The sequence below is a fragment of the Pongo abelii genome, chromosome 10 (assembly GCF_028885655.2).
Source record: "Pongo abelii isolate AG06213 chromosome 10, NHGRI_mPonAbe1-v2.0_pri, whole genome shotgun sequence".
In the NCBI taxonomy this organism is placed as follows: domain Eukaryota; kingdom Metazoa; phylum Chordata; class Mammalia; order Primates; family Hominidae; genus Pongo; species Pongo abelii.
In genome coordinates this window covers 131,045,376-131,064,945 of record NC_071995.2, presented here as the reverse complement: position 1 = coordinate 131,064,945, position 19,570 = coordinate 131,045,376, and the positions used below count along the sequence as shown (strand labels likewise).

General features: G+C 49.2%; 1 protein-coding gene across 20 annotated transcripts in view; it reads right to left on the bottom strand.

Annotated features, from left to right (window-relative positions):
* Positions 1 to 2,439: 2,439 nt before the first annotated feature.
* Positions 2,440 to 19,570, bottom strand: part of LOC100451130 (E1A-binding protein p400) — a 131,379-nt gene continuing 114,248 nt past the window's right edge. For 16 of the 20 annotated variants that reach the window (XM_054528446.2, XM_054528442.2, XM_054528440.2 and 13 more), the window contains 8 exons: positions 18,728 to 18,941; positions 18,362 to 18,585; positions 16,307 to 16,525; positions 14,232 to 14,427; positions 13,715 to 13,839; positions 11,517 to 11,663; positions 4,756 to 4,833; positions 2,440 to 3,947 (listed from right to left, as the gene is read on the bottom strand). In XM_054528446.2, coding sequence (XP_054384421.1) covers positions 3,675 to 3,947; positions 4,756 to 4,833; positions 11,517 to 11,663; positions 13,715 to 13,839; positions 14,232 to 14,427; positions 16,307 to 16,525; positions 18,362 to 18,585; positions 18,728 to 18,941 — 1,476 coding nt within the window. In that variant the 3' untranslated portion in view covers positions 2,440 to 3,674. The remainder of the gene's footprint in view (positions 3,948 to 4,755; positions 4,834 to 11,516; positions 11,664 to 13,714; positions 13,840 to 14,231; positions 14,428 to 16,306; positions 16,526 to 18,361; positions 18,586 to 18,727; positions 18,942 to 19,570) is intronic. The other 4 variants (XM_054528450.1, XM_054528451.1, XM_063712364.1 and 1 more) reach the window with 2 other exon arrangements.

Here is a 19,570-nt window from a genome sequence, read left to right as displayed (position 1 = left end):
CAGACACCAAGTGCAGCACCCAACGTTGGACTGGATCCTCAAGCCACCTTAGGAGAGGGGACATGGGGACACAGAGGCCCTGAAGGAGGAAGTCAACTGCCCCTGGTTATGTGGCTGGTAGGCATGGAGCTGCAGGTGTACCAGACACTGCAGTACAGACACCCAGGGGCCAGGGAGCACCAGCTGGGCTTTGCAGCTGGCTTTCTCGCCCACCCTGGTATCTGCACTATCACCTGCAGACACCAAGTGTGCAACCAGACCCTGGGAGCTTTCCATCTGGAAGACCTGAGGTGGAAGCCCAAAGCTGCAGGGCCAAGTGCCTGTGCACCCCCGTTTTTGTGGTGGGAGAAAAGATATAGAAACTAAGGGGCTTCTGGGATGCTTCTTTACTTTGCGTAATGTGTGCGTTTTCAATTAAAAGTATGCGTTGATTTTTGTAATCAGATTTAAAACAAAATGAAGAAAAGTCCAAAAGCAGAAAAAGAGAAGCAACAACTCCCAGGCCATCTGCTCACAGGCGTTTTCGGTGGTGAGCACCTGGGAGCAGGTGTCCCTGCCCTTACTTGGGCACACGGACTGGGTGTGGAAGGACACTGGTGCCAGTGTGGCCCCCAGGATAGTGACGACGGGTGCTGCGAGGGTGGCAGGCCACACGGGGCAGGGTGGCACCGGCTCTTTCCTCCACATGTGGCTTTGGAAAGTGGCTGCCTGGTGGACCTGGTGAATGTGATTTCTGTTCCTTCCAGGTCCTTCTATGGCCACGGAAAGGTGGGTGAGGGGAACACCTCTGGCTCCAACATTACTTGTTGGCTTTTTCTTCACACAAATGAAAAACTCAGTTAGCATCTCATTTTAACTTAAATACCAGTTTTCTATGAAAGACAAAATGAAAAAATATATAAAAAGGTCACTTGATTTTGCCTTTTGTTTGGTATGCTATCAATGCCCTTTAAAATCCTACTATTCAAGTACAAATGCTGATGTTTACAAAGTATTTACAATTTTAGTCTTGTTCCTTTCCATCTTAAAACACAACAGCTAACTGGTTACAACAGTTAACAAAACAATAATAATAAAGGTCACAAAAAGAGAAACCCCTGTCTTATCAGGCACCAAATCTGAACAAGGGCTTGGATCCAACCTTCTGCTTCCCACCAGATGCTTTAAAAACAGTCTGGCTTTCATTAGAATAAACGTCTTTCTTTAAAGAATAACAGGGCAACTGTTTCCCAGGTTCGCCAATTAGAGTCTGACAGTGTTTGGGCTGCTGCCTTTATAGTCCGTGTTCTCAAAGTTTCCAACTCTTACTTGCCGTATTGGAATGAACCCAGATTCACAAGGGGAAGGCCTAGACAACAGCTTCCTGAATGTGTACTTAATTCTTAGGTTAGAAACTTTAACCTTTAAAATGGAAGGCCAAGAAAATAATACACTAAAAGGAGAATTTTTACTTACACAACTAAGTGAATTTAACTCAGGTCAACGGTAGCATGTAGAAGTTACTAAATTGAGTGCTACGAGTAAAAATATGTCCATATTTTGTATTAGGGAAAAGCCAAAGGAAACACACTTGAGAGACAGGAGACCCTCACTGACGTGAGATCGGGGCGGGAACTCCACATTGCAAATATTCAGAATCCCCTTAAGATCTCCAAAAAAGCATTTGAGAGATGTTGCTAAATTCTCTTGTAGTGTTTTAGATTAATAGAGCGCTTTTACTTAGACAGTTATGTCTAGGATATTCTAAAATAAGTGCACTCAACATTTTATCTTCAACTATAAGGAGACTACCAAGATTTGGGAAAGACAAAAAAAATGAACAGGGCACACAAATTAAAACAAATGACAAAGGCAGAATTCCTAGATACTTCAGTTCTGCACATTTGTGGATGAGGAGGAGTAAAAATTTCCACTGGGAGCCAGATCCGAGGCGCACACAGCGGCCCTCCCTCTGGCAAGCTGCGCTCTCACGGCACATGCTGAGCCAGGGAGAACGGGTTTGGTTAGAACAAACAGATTCCAGTCCTCTGCTTTGATATGTTCAACTAACTAAAAGATTAATTTCTTCTGTTTTTTCAAAGCTTGGTTTTTACTCTTCTCCAAATTTCTTATCAAGAGCTCAAGTGAGCTCCCCAGTTGATTTCACTGAATCCTGCTGTATCGCTGTCCACAGAAACCTGTGGGACAGAACACCTTCCTCAATGTCACTTTAAGTGAGAGAATGGGGAGGAAGCGGATGAAATACAATTTAAAAACAGAAAATCTTTATTGTGCCGTAACTGATTTTTAGTATACAAAAAACCTAATATAAGCTAATTTCCTGGACCAAATAATGTAAAATAGGCCAAAATCAAGCCACAGCACAAAGGATATTATTGGATACGGACCTTTTTGCTTTGGTGAAAACTTCAAAGTAAGGAGACACTGTCAGCCAATCAATTCCACTAAAATTGCATTTATTTTCTTGTCATAGTAAAAAAAGGAAAAACAGTAGCAAATACTGGGCTTCACTTTCCCCCTCAACGGCATGCCTTCCACAACAGCACAGGTGGTTCTCTGCTTCACTAGCAGAACCACACAAGCTTATCCGAGAGAAAATCTGCTGTCATAAGTCCACAGGGAAGAGCTGACTGGGCCCACTGCTATAGCCAATACTTCCAGAATCACCAGCCCACCTTTGTCAAAGGGCTGGCTGTGGCAGCAAGGGGTGTCTGTCATATTCGTCCTGGCTCACTGAGCCCAGGCCTCATCGTACCCTCAGCTGTGACATCTGTACTACCATTGCCTCTGCGTGGTCCTCTGGGCCTCACGCCAGCCATGGCAGTGTCCCAAAGGTTCTCAGGAGCTGTTTAACACACTATGTCAAATACCAGCTTCCCCCGAAAGCTGGAGATGCGTCTTGAGTGCACTGAGTTGGGCATCAGTCCCAGAAGTTTCCATTAAATGAAAGCCAATCCCATTGTGGGGTAGGGCCTGGGGGAGGCCCCTGTTGGCTGCTCTTTGGAATAACAATGCAATGACTGATCATTTCCCTTGAACACAGGCCAGGAACGTGCCTTGTGTGTTTAGGTGGGTGTCAGAACATTTCTCTTAAAAGTTAAGTCACATTTTAGGAGGGAAGGAAAGAACCATATTGGCTTTCTTTGGAATAGAAAACCAATCTCAGATGATTTACTTTAGACAGGGCTTTTCCTCTGCGAAGACCATGAGGCATTTTTCAGTAAGGTATAAAGAACTAAACTCTGGCAGACACTGTGGAAGCCCATGTCTTATCTTTAGAAAGTCCATTGTATGCTCCTCACACACGGCAGACGGCTTCTGTGGCGCGCAAAGCACTACATGCTCACAATGAAATTCTAAATGGCTTTCAGAACACAGTACTATGGCTCTAGGGGACAGGTGTGGGTGGGGACTGAAAGGTGAAATGATTTAGAGGAAGCCATGTTGTCACTTTTTCCATGAGCCATGTAGTACAGAGAAGGGGGCGCTCCATAGGGACCATTTGTCCTGCAGTGCGGGATGCATTTTAATAAAATGATTACACTACTTTGTTTCAATTATATCTTTCCAAGTGCTGAATATCTTGCATGACATGGTCCCAAGGTTCACTAATAAAGCGATTTCTGTGAGGAAGGTAGTTTTGCTTTAGATGAGAGGCAGCCCTGCTGTCCTGACTACTGGCACGGAGGCTTAGTAGGTGTCTTTAGCCTGACAGCAGGGACCCTCATCTGTAACTTGGGCTGCTGGCTTGGGCTGTCGGAGCTGGCGGGCACCTGGGCTGGGTTGGGAGCGCCTGGAGTCTGGAGCGGGGCCGATGCCGTGGTCACCACTTGCTGCTGAATCAGTTTCTGCTGAACCACCTGGGCAGTCGCAGTCACTGCAGGGATCATCTGCACCTGCTGCCCGGCCGCTGTCGCCTGTGTGAGTGCCACAGTCTGTGGAGAAGCCTGAGCCGAGAGAGTCAGAAAACACACATTGCCAGGAAACTCAGTCCAGGGACAGGAAAATGGACATTCTTTGGGATGCGGAGGACTCGAGAAACTTCACTGACTATGCTTTTATGACATGGAAGAATGACCAGTCACACAACAATATGACCTCTGGTTTCCAATTAAACACAAGTGGAAAATTAAAAGATGGTTGCTTTTAGACTAACACCAGATGCCTCTTGGGAAAAGGGTGAAAGTTGGGTCAGGGACTGATTTTGTTGTTGTAGTAAAGCTTTTAATAGAGTTTGGTTTCTTGAAATCTATATGCCAGTGTGACTTTGAACAAAATTTAGAAAGTTTAAAGCACCGCTTTACATTTAAAGCACTGTGCTAAAGAGTCATATTGTGGAGCATCAGTGACAACAGTGAAAGCGCCGGAAGGGCTTCTGTGAGAGGCAGGGCCACTGTGCCCACAGCACCTCTGCTCAAGGGCAGGCCCCGAGCGGAGCCTGCTTGCCTGAGCCTGTGCCTCCCTAAAACCACAGGGCAGCATCTGCGACTTGCAGGACACACCCACGATGATCAGTGAACAAAGGGTCCGGGGAGTGAGCCCAAGGTGAGGCTCCCTCAGTATGGCTGACACAACCCCAAAACGCTTGTTCACTCTTCTTCTCATTATTAAGTGTATCTAGTTTTTCCCCTGAAGTTAATGTTTTTGTGTGTATCACAAACATCAGAAGTGATTCCCTAATCATGACCTCAGATGAAAACAACCCATTCTCTGACCTGGGAAATGTGAGGTTTCCACTTTGTCTATGCGTCCTACCTGCTGGGAAGCAGAGGCAACTTGCTGGATGCTGGCCACAGGTGTTTGCTGTTGAACAACTTGAGGAAGTTTTGCAACCTTTGACAAACAAAAAAAGCCAAACATAGAATTCAAAGGAGTATGTGCACAAAAACAGATTTTTCCTCCCTTTCTGTCCTCGGTTAATGCAAAAAACACAATGACCATGTGACACAAAAGAGCAATTCTCGTAGTGTGCCCACCTGCAGCAGCGAGAGAGCAAGTTGCTCCACTGCATGATGAGTCAACTGACTGCCTCCCCAATTTGCCATCACTCATCATTTAAGCTTATTTTTGGTCTCATATTTCAGACACATTTTTTCTTTTCACAAAAACTACTGCAAGTTTATATGAAAGAATCAGACTGAGGATGTTAAGTATTTGAGCGTCTTGTGAGTCCCAAGGGCTCTGCATGTGACAGGCCTGGATGACGTTCTAGTAATGAGCTGTACAGTGCAGCTCGGGCAGCCAGCTGAAATGGGGAACCCGAGGACGCACCAAGGTTTTGAGGCTGGCAATTTTATCATTTTTCTACATTTTTCTTAGTCATGATTGAGATCTGACTATTTATAAAGCAATGCTTTCCACCCAGTACCCACTTTCTGTGCACTTGCTACTGCATGCATCTCCCGCTGTCTTGATGTAGTAAGAGGCTCTGGGCCGCCTGTGTGTCCTGTCAGCACCATCATGGCGTGCACCCAGAACACAAGAGAGGCTCCAGCGTGGGCAGCTGCTGGGGGCCCTGATTTCAAGGGCCCTCCCTGCACAAGGCCCTCATGGACCCTGGTCTCTTGGTGGGTCCTGTTACTTATAGAAAACAGATGAAAATAATATTGCCCAAGATAATTCTGCGAAAAATGTGAAATTATATGATTTACTCACACATGAACAAAGGTCAAAATAAATGTTAGTCCTTACTAAAATTAAAATCAATCAGAAGGCATTTACTAGTTTACTGTCACTTAAACAATTATAAATAAAATTCACTAAGATAAGTGCCCTGAGCGCCCCCTGTGGAACTACTGGGAAACAAAGATGCGGCCGGTGCTCCAGGGCCCATCTCAAGACCACAATGATCCAGGACTTACTTGGCACAGCACTGAAAATCCTGAGACGTCTTAAATAAAGCACTAGCAAGAAATTTTAAATGTGCCAAGAAACCTGCAAAGAGTCAGGAACTGCCAGTCTCCAAACCTAAGCACAGGCGGGCACCACGAGTCACGGAGCAGAAAAACTGCACAACCTCTGCCCAAGATCGCTGGCCACACGGAGACGCACCCCATGATCTCCAGGGTCGCACAGGACACAGCTGACCAGACACCAGGTATAGACCAGTTCTCGGTGGGGAGCTCACAAAAGAGCCCCGTGCTACTGCCAGCTGCCATCCTGGAGGGAGACACTGTCCCCACAAAGGTACCCAAAGGCTGCAAAGAAAGCATCCCCTTCCTCCAGTGGCATCTGTAAGAAAAGCACCTGCCCTAAGCCTCAGTGCCAGGGAGGAGAGAGGAGGAGACACAGATTCAGAGGCCAGGTGGGTGACACCTGAGAGCTGAGCGAAAGCCTAAGCCACACACGAAGCAGTGTTCCTGTGGCACCTGAAGGTGCCCGCAGAAGCAAAACTCCACCTTTGCCCCAGGCTGCGAGGAGTCCCCGTAGATGCAGCACATTTCAGACAGGGAAATCACCAGATCCAGAAAAACACCTCGCTCACTCTGTGAGGCCTGGAAACAAGAGACTATAAACAAAGACCAGGCATATTTGGGAACTTCTGCAAACAAAATAATAAATCATCAAGATAAAAATTCAACAGACAAGCTTTGAAGCAGATTTGACTTAATGAAGGGAAAAATGAGTGACTGAGGAGACAGAGCGAAAGACATGACTCAGAATATAGTACAACGAGACAAAGACACAGAAAATATAAAAGCTGCTGAGAGACCTGAAGGGCAGAGGGAGCAGGACAGGGGCAACACGTAAACAAACAGTGGCTGCTTATTTCCTAAAGACATGAGAGAGACTGCCCAAGATTCAAGAAGCTGGAGCATCGGAATGAAACTGCAAAACAACAAAGACAAAGACAACGTCTCAGTAACAGGCAGACGGTGGGGAAGAGACAGGTGACCCTGGAAGAGCGAAACGCTGGACAGACACCGGCTCCTCTTCCAACAACAAAACCGGCCACAGTGAGGAAATGATACCGTGAATGCACTCAGAAAACAATGCTGACCGGTCGTGGTGGCTCCCAGCACTTTGGGAGGCCGAGGCAGGTGGATCACCCAAGTTCAGGCGTTCAAGACCAGTCTGGCCAAGATGGTGAAACCCCACCTCTACTAAAAATATAAAAATTAGCTGGGCATGGTGGTGTGCGCCTGTAGTCCCAGCTACTCGGGAGGCTGAGGCGGGAGAATCTCTTGAATGTGGGAGACGGAGGTTGCAGTGAGCCAAGATCGTGCCACTGCACTCCAGCATGGGAGAGTGAGCCTCTGTCTCCAAAAAAAAAAATGCCAATCCGGAATTCTGTACTAAGCAAAGCAAAACTGTCTCTCAGGAACAAGAGTGACACACAGGCATTTTCAAGCACTAAAGGAAATTCCAAAGGATGGGTCAAGTGGAAGGAAAGTAATTCCACATAAAAAGTCAAAGATGAAAAAGGACAGAACTATGGGTGGGCGCGGTGGCTCACGCCTGTAATCCCAACACTTTGGGAGGCCGAGGCAGGTGGATCACGAGGTCAGGAGTTCGAGACTAGCCTGGCCAACATGGTGAAACCCATCTCTACTAAAAATACAAAAATTAGCCGGGCCTGGTGGCATGCGCCTGTAGTCCCAGCTAATCAGGAGGCTGAGGCAGGATAATCACTTGAACACAGGAGGCGGAAGTTGCAGTGAGCCAAGATCGCGCCACTACACTCCAGCCTAGGCGATGGAGCAAGACTGTGTCAAAAAAAGAAAAAGCACAGAATTAAAACGCACACTAACAGCAGCATTTGAGATGAATAAACTGAGCTACTGTGTGATAAGATCATTGCTGGAGAAGAGGGTGGAGGCAATCGTTAACTTCATACTCTGATACAGAAGTGTGCACATGGAGATTTTAGGGTAACCACTTAAAGAACAGAAAGAAAATATATAATTTTTCACTGGCAGAGGGGAAAAAATTGACCAAAAAAAGAGAAGGTGGCCCAAAAGAAGGCAAGGAAGGGAGGAAGAAAAAACAGAACAAGCAAGACAGAGTCTAAACAAAAGAGAAGCCAGAAATTCAAATATACCCACCCTTATATACAGACAAGTGGACACGTGTTTCAGGTAAGAGTCAGAGATGGAAAGCCTGACCTCACAACAGCACCGGACCTGCCTGCGAGCTGCTCACAGGAGGTGACGAGGGGCACACAGAGAATGGCTGAAAACAAGGAGGGAAAAATACAGACCAGAAACTTCCAACAGGAGGGTGGTGCTTTACTTATGTGAGGAGAATAGGCTTCAAGACCAGAGATATTACTGAAGACAGTAAGAGTCATTTCAAAATAACAAAATTCAAAACTTTAAACTTAAATGTGGCTAATGAAATGCCTTCTAAGATATAAAGCAAAACCAGAGAGAAAGGTAAGGAGAAACAGACAAAGGCATACTCAGAATGGGACATCTAAACACGCCTTCTCAATAACTAGTAACACAAGTGATTGGCAGGACACAGAAGACCGAAATGACACAAACAGTAAACTTGACCCAGTTACAACAAAATCATCTCACAACTGAACCCATCCTGAAGACTGCTTTGGAAGGACACAGACCATTTTTTAAAACTGACTGTATTTTGGACGAGATAGCAAGTTTCAACAAATTTCAAAGACTGAAATCATTCAGACCTCATTCTCTGACAATACAATGAAGATTTATTTTTAAGTCAATAATAAAAAGTAACTGGAAAACCTCACCTGGAAATTAAGAAACACTTCTAAAAAGAACCCAGGCAATAAAGAAGAAATCAAAATGGAAATTCAAAAACATTTAGGACTGAAGGAAAACCAAATAATAAAATTTGTGAAATAAGCTCAGGTGGTATTCCATCTTAACAAGTTAGAAAATGAATAGCAAAATAAAAGAAAGGAAAGGAAGTAAAAACCCTGGCAAAAGCCCGGCATCGTGGTGCACACCTGACCTGCGGTCCCAGGCCCGCTGGAGGCTGAGGAGGGAGAACTGCTTGAGTTCAGGAGTTTGAGGCCACCCTGGGCAACACAAGCAGGAGCCCGTCTCAGAAACAGACCTGACAAGGCAGGCAGAGCGCACGAACGAGGCTGTGCTGCCCCGATGCCGAGAGGTCACACACACGAGAGCAGTAACTGAACTCATCCATGCACAATGAAAACTACCACAGGACCCAGTGAGTCACCCCAGAACACAACGATGATTGAACATCACAAGATTCAATGACTATAACCCACTACAACAGTCCATCTGTCCACTGTACTAACAGCCCTCGGGCACATCTGTACTCATGGGGCTTGCTTTGTTGGAGGAGACAAAATCACCTGAACAAAGTAATTATAGTATTTGTTGAAGGTGATAACACAGAAACAGAGAGCAGAAAAGGTGAACAGGAAGGGAGACTGTGAGCAAGGCTGGTAGGGGCACAGGTGCAGAGGAGCAAGTGCAGAGGGGTGCACAGGCCAGGAGCCGTGGGCAGCAGGGCTCTGCAGGAGACATCCACACCCCCACACCCCCGACCCACCCACACAACCACAAAGTATTCCTGGGGGACGGACGGCAAAAAGGAAGCAGGAGAGATGGCAACAACCAGGGAAGGGTGCGGAGGAGGAGCTGACAGTAGAAACAGGAAGTGGCTGCTCCAGGTCTCTTCTGGAAGTCAAGCACACACAACTGCCTGCCAATGGGCTGGACCTCTATGGATGACTGTAGGGGTTTCTCAAGTAGGCTAAAGGTCTGCAGAGACAGCTGCCCTTCCTGAGCCGGAAGCCTCTGGTAGGAGCAGGTCAGGCGTACACACCTGAGGCCTGAGGGATCAGACATCTCCATGGATCTGTCAAAGGCAGGCAGGATGAAGAATCTGAAACTCAGGACAGTAAGTGGCTGCAGACATGAATCTGGGTATCATTCGCACCAAGATAGGACTTAAAGCTTTGAGACTAAAGGAGATGTGTAAGGGAGGGAAGGAGTTCATACACATGGGCTTTAAACAAGACAAAAAGCACCGTAACAAAGAGGAACAGAAACTTCAAGCAAAGCAGAAAAGAAAAGAATTTTCTTACTCTGACAAAAACACAGCAAACACCCTACTTCACAGTGAAATACGGACTCTGACATTCACCACTGTGCTGCAGGTCCCAGCCAGCACAGTAAGGCAGGAGAAAGCAAGGGTTTAAGATGGGAGAAGTAGATCGTCACGATTTACAGGTGATACAAATGTATATGAAGGAAATCCAACAAAACAAAACCAAATTCTAAGATAAATTATTCAAATAACCAGAATCTAGCAAGGCGGCCAGAATAAAAAACCAATGTACAAAAATGTACAACAGCCAGAGACAGAAAATGGAAATTAAAAGCATACCATTTACAAAAGCATCAAAAAATACTGATTACTTAAGAATAAAACTAACATAATCTATAACACTTTCACAAAATATTAGAAAACTTCATTAAAAGGCATTAAAAAAGACTTAAGTAACAGAAGATGCATCATATTGGTGAGTCTGAAGGAGACTGTAAAGATGTCAACTCTCCCCTAAACAGCTACAGAATCAATGCAATTCTAATAAAAACTTTCAGCAGTTTTGATTGTAGTGTATGAACTAAGCTAACTAAAATTAACACAGAAGTGGAAAGAGCCAAGAATAGGCACGCTACACCCAAGGAAGGGTGTGGTAGGGGGACTCGCCCTCCAGACACCAAGTGTCACTGCCACTCACAGCGAGAGCGCCGTGGGACCGCATGGCCTCTGAGACAAGAAGCCCTGAACATCCCCACAGGATCTCGGGTGGAGGCGGCACTGTGGATCAATGGATGACAGAATGGGCTTTTAAATGAATGGGGCTGAAAATAGGGTATTCATAGGGCACATCAAATTGAATTCCTGTTTCTATCTCAGACCCAAAAACCAATTCCCAGAGGATGTAAGACTAGCTGAGAAGGTAAAACTCCCCTGCTCTAACTGATTTCCTGTTTCTATCTCACACCCAAAAACCAACTCCAGGAGGGTGGAAGACCAGCTAAGAAGGTACAACTCCCCCGCTCTTCGAGAAGGATGCAGGGAGGTACCATAAGCTCTGGGAGGAAGCAGGACATAAAAGCTCTAGGCAGAGAGGAAGATGGGACGGCACACTGCACACATGAAATCAGGAACTCAGTTCTCCCAAAGACACCAGGTAGAACTTGATGAACAAGAAATATCAAAAAATAAAATAAAATATATTTTTTAAAAAGACACCAGGAAGGGAGAAGAGGAGCCTGGAACTGGGAGAGGGCAGCTGTACCCCACAGAGCTGGAGATCGACGTCCAGAACATGAAGGCAAAGCTGGCGACAGTCGGAACAGGCCCCGGGCAGAGAGAAGCCTTCCCAGGAGCCAGAGGGGGTGAAACCTGAAGGCCAGGAGACAACACTTCCCTCCAGTACACCACCCAGTGCAGCAGCAAGGGCTGGGAGCTCGCAAAGCCTGCGAGACACACAAGCCAAAGGCTGGGCAACCACTCCTGACACTCGGGCCCTCACCCTGTTCCCCGCTCACCTGGATCTGGGTCTGCACTTGCTGGGCCCCGGCCAGTTTCTGGGCCTGGGAGATGGGTGTGGTAAGAAACTGGGTCTTAAGGGCCGGCTGCGCGGCGTAGGCAACCTTCTGCTGTGCGCCAGGGGTGGTGATCTGCTGTGCGGTGATCTGGGGAGAGACTGCAAAATTAGGGCCACAAAGACCACGCCGTGCTCAAGACTCCCGGGACTCCTGCCCGCTCTGGGCCCTACAGCAGAACCCAGCCCCTTTCCAGCCTACCTCCCAGACCAACCCTGTGCATACCCACATCTCCTGCCCCCTGTCCCATCCCTGCCGCTGCCTCCAGGCCTACCTCTGCCCATGCGGCATGGCCGCCAGCTTCTCCTCCTACCTCTGCCCATGCGGCATGGCCGCCAGCTTCTCCTCCAGGAGGCCTGGCCGTTGCCTGCAGCCCACCCCACCCAGGACACTGCTCCCTCAATAGTCGGGCTGGTGGGGCACCCTGACACCCTTATCACACCTGCACGGGGCTGCTACATAGGTGACTGAAAGCGATCACAATCTCTCAAATCCAATTTAAAAACTTGGCAGACATAGAGAAAATATTTAGTACACGGGGTAACAAACTGGTATGCACCATTTTTGCATATCATATTGTGTACATCTGAAGTTTACGTATCTGCTTTATCAGCCATGCTTATGGGTAAATAGGGGTTTTTAACATCTAAGGATGTTTCTGTCCAATTGTAGGAACACACAGCCCAGCACTTCAGCTGCAGCCCTCCACTGCTCCCTCAAGCACAGCTCAAGCCTGAGGAACCACGCCCACCTGTGCATCAGCATGGCCACGTCTGCCCATGGACCACCATGATGCACCCAGGGACTGCTGACCAGGCCCCGGAGGTAAGTCCCAGTACTGTCTCCTTCTTCCAGAGGTAAATAAATGCAGATGACCATCCCGACCCAAAGGACATGCACTTCCCTGCAGCAGTCGTGCCAAGTGGGGATGCAGGCTGGTCTTTGGAACCCGGCCACGGCGGAGCTGGTGGCATTACCCAGACACCCTGCGCCTCCCGGCCTTGTGTCCCCTCAGTGCTCAGTCCCTCTCCCTCTGGGTTCCAAAGGACAGCTCTGCTTCCAGCTCCCCACAGAGCATGCCATTGCTGGCAACCAGCAGGGCTTCACCCACAGGGTCCCTGAGCACTGGGACCTCTTCTGCAGGAGGTAGCAGCGACTCACAGCACAGCCAGTGTCCAGGTGGTATGGCACAAAGAACCCTGGGCCTGCTGGAGTCAGCCAGCTGCCTTTTACTGGCCCTGTGATCTGGGCAAGTCCTTTTCTCTGAGCCTCAGTTTCCTCAAAACAACATCCTCTGTCTTGAGGATAAGCACCAGCTGCCTGCAGGGGTCCAGCGCAGCGCTCAGGGAACAGCGCAGCTCCCCGCACAGCCATGTGGCTTCCCATCAGAGCCCGCCTTCTAGCTCTAGCCAGAGAGCAATGCCAACAGAAAGCAGGGTCTGAGGGCCCACACCAGCCATCTGAAGCCCAGGACTTGGGCTAGGTGCCACCGATGAGCCACCATGAGCAGAAGTCCCTGGAGGCAGAGCTGTCTCACCACCGTGTCCCCCTCACGTCCTTCAACACAGCACTGGCTGCTGAGAGGCACAGGTAACGTCTCAGGGAGCTGGCTGAGCCTGTAGACGCCCTTGGAGCCCAGTGCCCTGCTGCGCCCCCATCCACGTCGGGCCCAGGCGTGTATATCTCCCCTTTCACCACCAACATGCACAGAGGCCACATTCTCTGTCTGGGGTCCAGACTATGCGGTGTCCCTGTCTTCCAGTAGGAGTCCAGGCGGGTCCTGTGGTGTGAGCTGCGTCTGCTTCCGAGCCCACTGGCCCCCATCATGCAATTGCACCCCCTGTGTCTGTCCCAATGCCATGCAGGCTTCTTACCTGGCACCCAGCCATCCTCACAGACTATACCCCCTCAACCCCCCTGCCAAGACCTCAGCCTCACTTGTCACATCACACACAGCACTCACCTTTAAAATAAGAAAAAACCAACAGGGATGACCACACTAGCACCTCCAGCCCTTGAAGCCACCCTCTGAAAAGCCTGGGCCACCACGTGGGGCTCTGTCTGCTCAGGACCCTCTCCCTCTCCTCCAGCAGCTTTGGCTCGGCATGGACCCAGAAGTGAGAATCCCCTAGCCCCAGTACCTTCTGCTGGACGGCTGCCGGGCCCTGGGCAGCCTGGGGCTGGATGGCCTTCTGCTGCTGGACGGCCTGCTGCTTCAGCTTCAGCAGCTGCTGCACGTGCACGGGCTGGGCCACCACGGTTTGTCCTGCAGGCGGCAAAAGCCCCTTAGTCAGCACACTGGGAAAAGAGCTTGAGGCTCACGCCAAGCTCTGTTCCAACTGGCTCACCTCTACAGAAAATAACAAACTATGAAACTCTATGGAGACAAGTAAGCCATCCCTTAACTACATTAAAATGTTTCTGGGTTCACAAATTACACTTAAATTAAGACGGAAATTTCAGAATGTTAACAGTTCAATTGAGGACCCAGCCTTGTGCCTGGAAAGCGCCAAGGCACGTTTGTGCTAGAACACGTGATGGCACGCTCAAGTGGGTGGGTGTGAGGAAAGAAAACGGGTCACTGGCGACCACTGCCACCAGAGGGGCCTGTGAAACTGGGCTCAAGCCCAGGATGGGAGGGTGTGCTGGGGCGGGCACCTGCTGCCTTCTGTGGCTGACCGATCGCCACGCTGATCCCCGCGACGTTCATGGGCAGGGTGGTGACTCCCGGTGAGGAGACCACAGCTGCCGGGACGGACACCACCGGAGGCTTCGCCAAGGCCACCTGGGCTGGCTGGGGTGCCTGGGTCTGCATCTGCCCTTGCGCCTGCAGCTGAGAAGTGGGAACCCGGGTCTAAACAGTAGAAATAATGGGAGAGTCCAGAGAAATTCAGGACATGGTATGTCTTTCCAAATACTTCTCCACAAGAAGTCATGCCATGAGAAAATTTACAAAGATCAACAAAGTTTAAAGTAGCCCGATAGGAAAGGAAAACTGAGAGATCTGCACGCCGCAGGGAAATATGGAGTCACAGGTCAGCCCGCGCTTCTGAAGCTCCCGCAAGACCTGCAGGCTCATCACACATGCTGCTGCTTTCAGATGTCAGTGATCTCGCGGGACATCACCTTCACTTCCCTCCATCTCCTGAACCAGTAACCGCATCCTGTCCCGTTTCCCACAGAAGCCTTCACTTCCTGTTCCTTCAGTGACCACTCAACATCGGCCCGTCCCTCACTTCAAAATGACTGCCTCAGCCTCCTGTCCCGCATTTTCTCTTAAGTTACCATTTAAAAAATGGTAAATGGAAGTACTTCTATTTTTGTATGTATAGAGACTAAGATTACATAAGAAAATACAAAGTAAAAATTACACACACTCCTCGAACTACTCACATCTGAATATTAAAACTGGTATTTAGCCTTCAGCCACTGTTCATATCTGTGTGCCTCACCGTGAAAGTGTGCAAAAATGACATGAATTATAAATATTTTGAAATCTGTTTCTCTTCTCTACAAAAAACCACTTTCAAAATATTGCTTAATATTCCATTGTTTGGATGATACATAATTTACTTAATGAAATTCTTAGTAATGGACATTTAATTTCCTCTAACATTCATGAAGCAAACAAGCTTGTATATTCATCACTTTGTAAATGTTCAGTTATTTCTCCAGGACATAAGAGGGGTGTTTAGTTAAATAAGCATGCATATTTTTATAGCGTAATTACCAAAATCTTCTCCAAAAAGAGGCCACTGATTCCCGTCCAACACGACCCCTGTACCCTGGCTACTAGGTGTTACCACCCTTCTCAGTGAATTTGCATTTTTGTGAGCATGAATGAAACCAAGCACCCTTCTGTAGTTCTTCATCCACTTCTACTCACTCTGCTGTGGAGGGCTAGCCCCTCCCAGGGAAGACCCGAAGTGGGGGTCGAGCACCCACACAACTGAGCCTGAGCACCTGGGTCCCCAAATCCTAGCCTGAGTTGCAGTCGATTGGTTGTGGAATTTGGGTGGGAACTTAGCCTACGTGCCTCAGTTTCTTAACCTGTAAAATGGAATTAATCGTAAGACCCTTATCCCTGCCTGGGGCAGTCCATGAGCGCTGGGCCGGGTGAAAGACACAAGAGAACGAAGGGCAAAGTCTAGCTCAGGGTGAGCCTCCAACAGGGCAGCTGTCACCAGCACCCCTAGCTGAGTTCTAGTCACGGTGCAGTGACGCTGCCTGCCCCGGGATGCTGGCACCTGCTGAGAGCTGGTCTTCCCAGACAGCACTTGCGCCTGATGCTAGTCCCTTCTGAAATCTCCAAATGCTCTCCCCGCCTACAGCGGTCACCTGAGAGCAGCTTCAGAGACGGCTACCTGCCCATGCCTATGGCTTCCATGCACAGCGCCCTCTGCTCCAGCCACACAGGCCTTGGTCCCTGCAGGCTCCCTCAGCAGCACAGGGACGCCACGCAGGCTGCACCTCACCTCGCTCACTCTCCACCCCCCTCAATTCAAGCCCTGAGAAGCTTGGTGATGCCTGGATGGGCTCTGGGAGCTGCTGCTGTGTTAATGTTCCACAAGTGGTGAGTCCCGTCCTCTGTCCAAGGGGTACTAAGTTCTCGGGGAAAGGATCCCATCTCACACTCATTCCTGTAACATGTGACATGCACCTGAACAAGCGCAACAGTTGTGTTAAAACATAAAAATGCTGCTTTTGGAAAACAAACAGAAACTGACACTTACGAGCCGGGCCACCTGGAGGTTGGCCACGGTGGTGCCCGTCAGCAGGGCACCAGGCCTTGGGGCCGTGACCGTTGTGAGCTGGGGGCTCTGCTGCTGCGGGGGCTGCGAGGCCTGCACTTGCACTTGGGCTGTTGGCTGCGGGGGCACAGACTGGGCCTGTGGCGGTGGGGGCTGCGGGGGCATCTGCAGTTTCTGCTTCTGCATTTTGATGAGGTGTTCCTAAAATACAAGCAAAGTATCTTCTCTTCAACATTAACTGTGCTCCATTCTTTAAGTAGACATCTTGTTCCTAAGCCACCCCACTACTGCCCATTAAATACCAAAGCAGACACCTGCTACCGTGCAGCATCCAGACTGCCTTCCATGGGCTGCCCAGTATCTTCCAGGTGTTTGTTTATTAAAAATGAGCATTCGTCGGTGAAAACTACAAACAGGGATTCTGATTGATAAGTTCATAGCAAAATTTCTATCATCCTCACAAAAAAGTCGATTTAAATCTGTAGCACCAACCAAACTTATTTATTAGTTTTTAAGTTCAAAAAACATTTTAAGAAAAAAATGTTTAAGAAAACCTATACTGAGTTGATCATGACTATCAAGTCTCTTTTGAAATGCTGAAAGTGAACTGGTTTTGAAATGGATTTGGGAGAGGGCAGAGTGAGGAACGAAGGAGACAGGCAAACAGCTGGCACACAGAGCTCCTGGCAGCCAAGGCTGGGTGGCAGCCTTGACGTTGAAGGCACTGGTGTCTCAGTGGTTGAACCGGGGAAGGTGACAAGGCACCTGTGTGGCTGTGGGCGAGGGGGGTCAAAGCCCAGCTCTGGCTCCCTGATAGTTGCCTCTGCTGGGCCCGGAATTCTTGAGCACAGCGTTCTAATTTAGCACTGTCCAGTGGCACTTCCTGCAGGATACAAGTGGGCTAGGCGGGGACTGCCCAGGGTGGTAGCCACGCAGCCCTCGAGGGATGGCTGGTGTGACAGGAACAGGATAAGCTCAATGTCTAAATTCCACCGACAGCCCTCCCGACAGCCCCAGGAGGGGCCCTCAGCTGAGTGTGCGTCTCCCGCAGCCCACTTCCTCCCTTCCAGACCACGGAGAGGCCCAGACTCAAGCACTCCGGCAGGCCCAACAGTGAGCTGAAACTTCAAAATATTGTCTTGTCTTTATTCCGTATGTTTCTCTGGTTACTTTCTATGACAAGTATTAATGATTTTCCATTTATGGTAGGACATAACATTTCCTTTTTTTTTCCTTTGAGACAGTGTCTTGTTCTGTCGCCCAGGCTGGAGTGCAGTGGCACAATCTCGGCTCACTGCAACCTCTGCCTTCCAGGTTCAAGCGATTCTTGGGCCTCAGCTGGGATTACAGGCACCCGCCACCACGTCCGGCTAATTTTTGTATTTCTAGTAGAGACAGGGATTCGCCATGTTGACCAGGCTGGTCTCGAACTCCTGACCTTAAATGATCTGCCCGCCTTGGCCTCCCACAGTGCTGGGATTATAGGCGTGAGCCACTGCGTCCAGCCCAACACTTCCTTTTAAAATGAATACATTTACATAAAGAACAGCAAAGCTGGTACAGAGGTTAGCAAAAATCAGGTACATCAGTACGCCAACGACCACCTTTGACAAACAGTACCACACGTGAACCACATCGAAACAAACCCAGGGTCCATCTCTCCCAACTGCTCTCCCAACACTGCTGAGGAATATCTTCTCACCAGCACTTTCTCTGGTCCAGAACCACACCAAGCGGGCCTGATGCTGAACACAAGGCACAAGACGCCTAAGCAAGAAGATGCATTTGCACGCTGGGTGTTAATGTCTCCAAAGTGCTCTGAATAAGCTGTAAGATACTTCTCTAAGGCATGATCAAAGTGTTATGACATGGGAAATTTTAGACCAATAAAACGAAGCACGTGTCCTACATAAAGGCAGTGCTAGACGTTTGCAAAATACACTCTGGACTGCACCATGCAAGCAGGCACCGTCTCATAGACGCTGGGCTGACTGACCGCAAGACGCACACGTTCATGGTCCTCTGGGAAATGCTCACCGGCGTCAGCTTGCCCACAGCTTTGATCTGTGCTGGGGACTGGGCCTGGCCCTGGATCTGTGGAACTTGCACCTGAGAGGTCGTCGTCTGCTGCTGCTGCTGCTGCTGCTGCTGCTGCTGCTGCTGCTGCTGCTGTTGTTGTTGCTGCTGCTGCTGCTGCTGCTGCCTGAGAAGCTGGAAATGTGCAGGTGTGATGGTTTTTCCAGGGAGCTGAACTCCTGTGGCTATGAAGAGGTTTGCTCATTAGGTCTGGACAGGGATACTCGCCCACCTTCAGATCCTCATTCTCAGACAGCAAGCAGCAGCTGAGCCCTCACACGCGCCAGAGCAGACGCGTAGCAGAGAAAGCTCCCAGCCTGGCTTTACCTTGGGACACTTGGGGCACCAAAGACCGCGCCGGGGTCTGCACTGGGGTCAGGTTGGTAGTGACCACGGCCGAGGCTGTCACAGAAGTGACCGCTCGAACACCCTGAGTCGTTGCCATGGACACCAGGTCAGGGGTCGCTGTGGCTGGGGAGCCGACTGCCCGTGGCGGGGGCTGGGTGTGCACCACCTGGGCGGGAGCAGAGCCTCCCGGCGTCTAGAAAAGGCAAACAGAGGACCTCATCAAATATTTCACACAGCACTCAGGGCTGTTCACACTCAGAGCAGGGAAGACAAGAGCACCCAACTTCAGAGGCGAAACAAGTGAAACACACGCTAGAGTTCAGTCTTTTGAAAACTGCTGATTTCATGTGTAAATTCAAAAGCAAGTGCCTTGAGCAATGTTTTCTTACAGCGGATCACATCACCCACAGAAACACGTTTCAGATGACGGCACTCCTGTGCACATGCTGAAAAGGCTGTCCTATCCCTCCCTCTCCGCACAAAGACCTCTCGGTCCCCAGGAACATAATGACTGTCCTTGAGGCACCCATGCTACCCACAAACACACAGCCCACAGTCCTGGCTCTCTACCACTGTCTCCATCTGTGCTGAAACTACAGCCCTGAGTGTCTCACCATGTGCTTGGGGGCTTGTGGCATCTTACCTTCATCTTGTCTAAAATTCAGAGCATCCTCACTGTGCCCTGCAGTCCACTCTGGCCCGCAGGCAGAAGTGGCAGCCAGAGTGGTCCCCTCACCCTATCCCACCTTGCCCCACTGCCCTTCCTTGTCCCACCATAAACTGGAAGGCAAACGCAATCATGCCACCTCTGCAGTGTCCCTT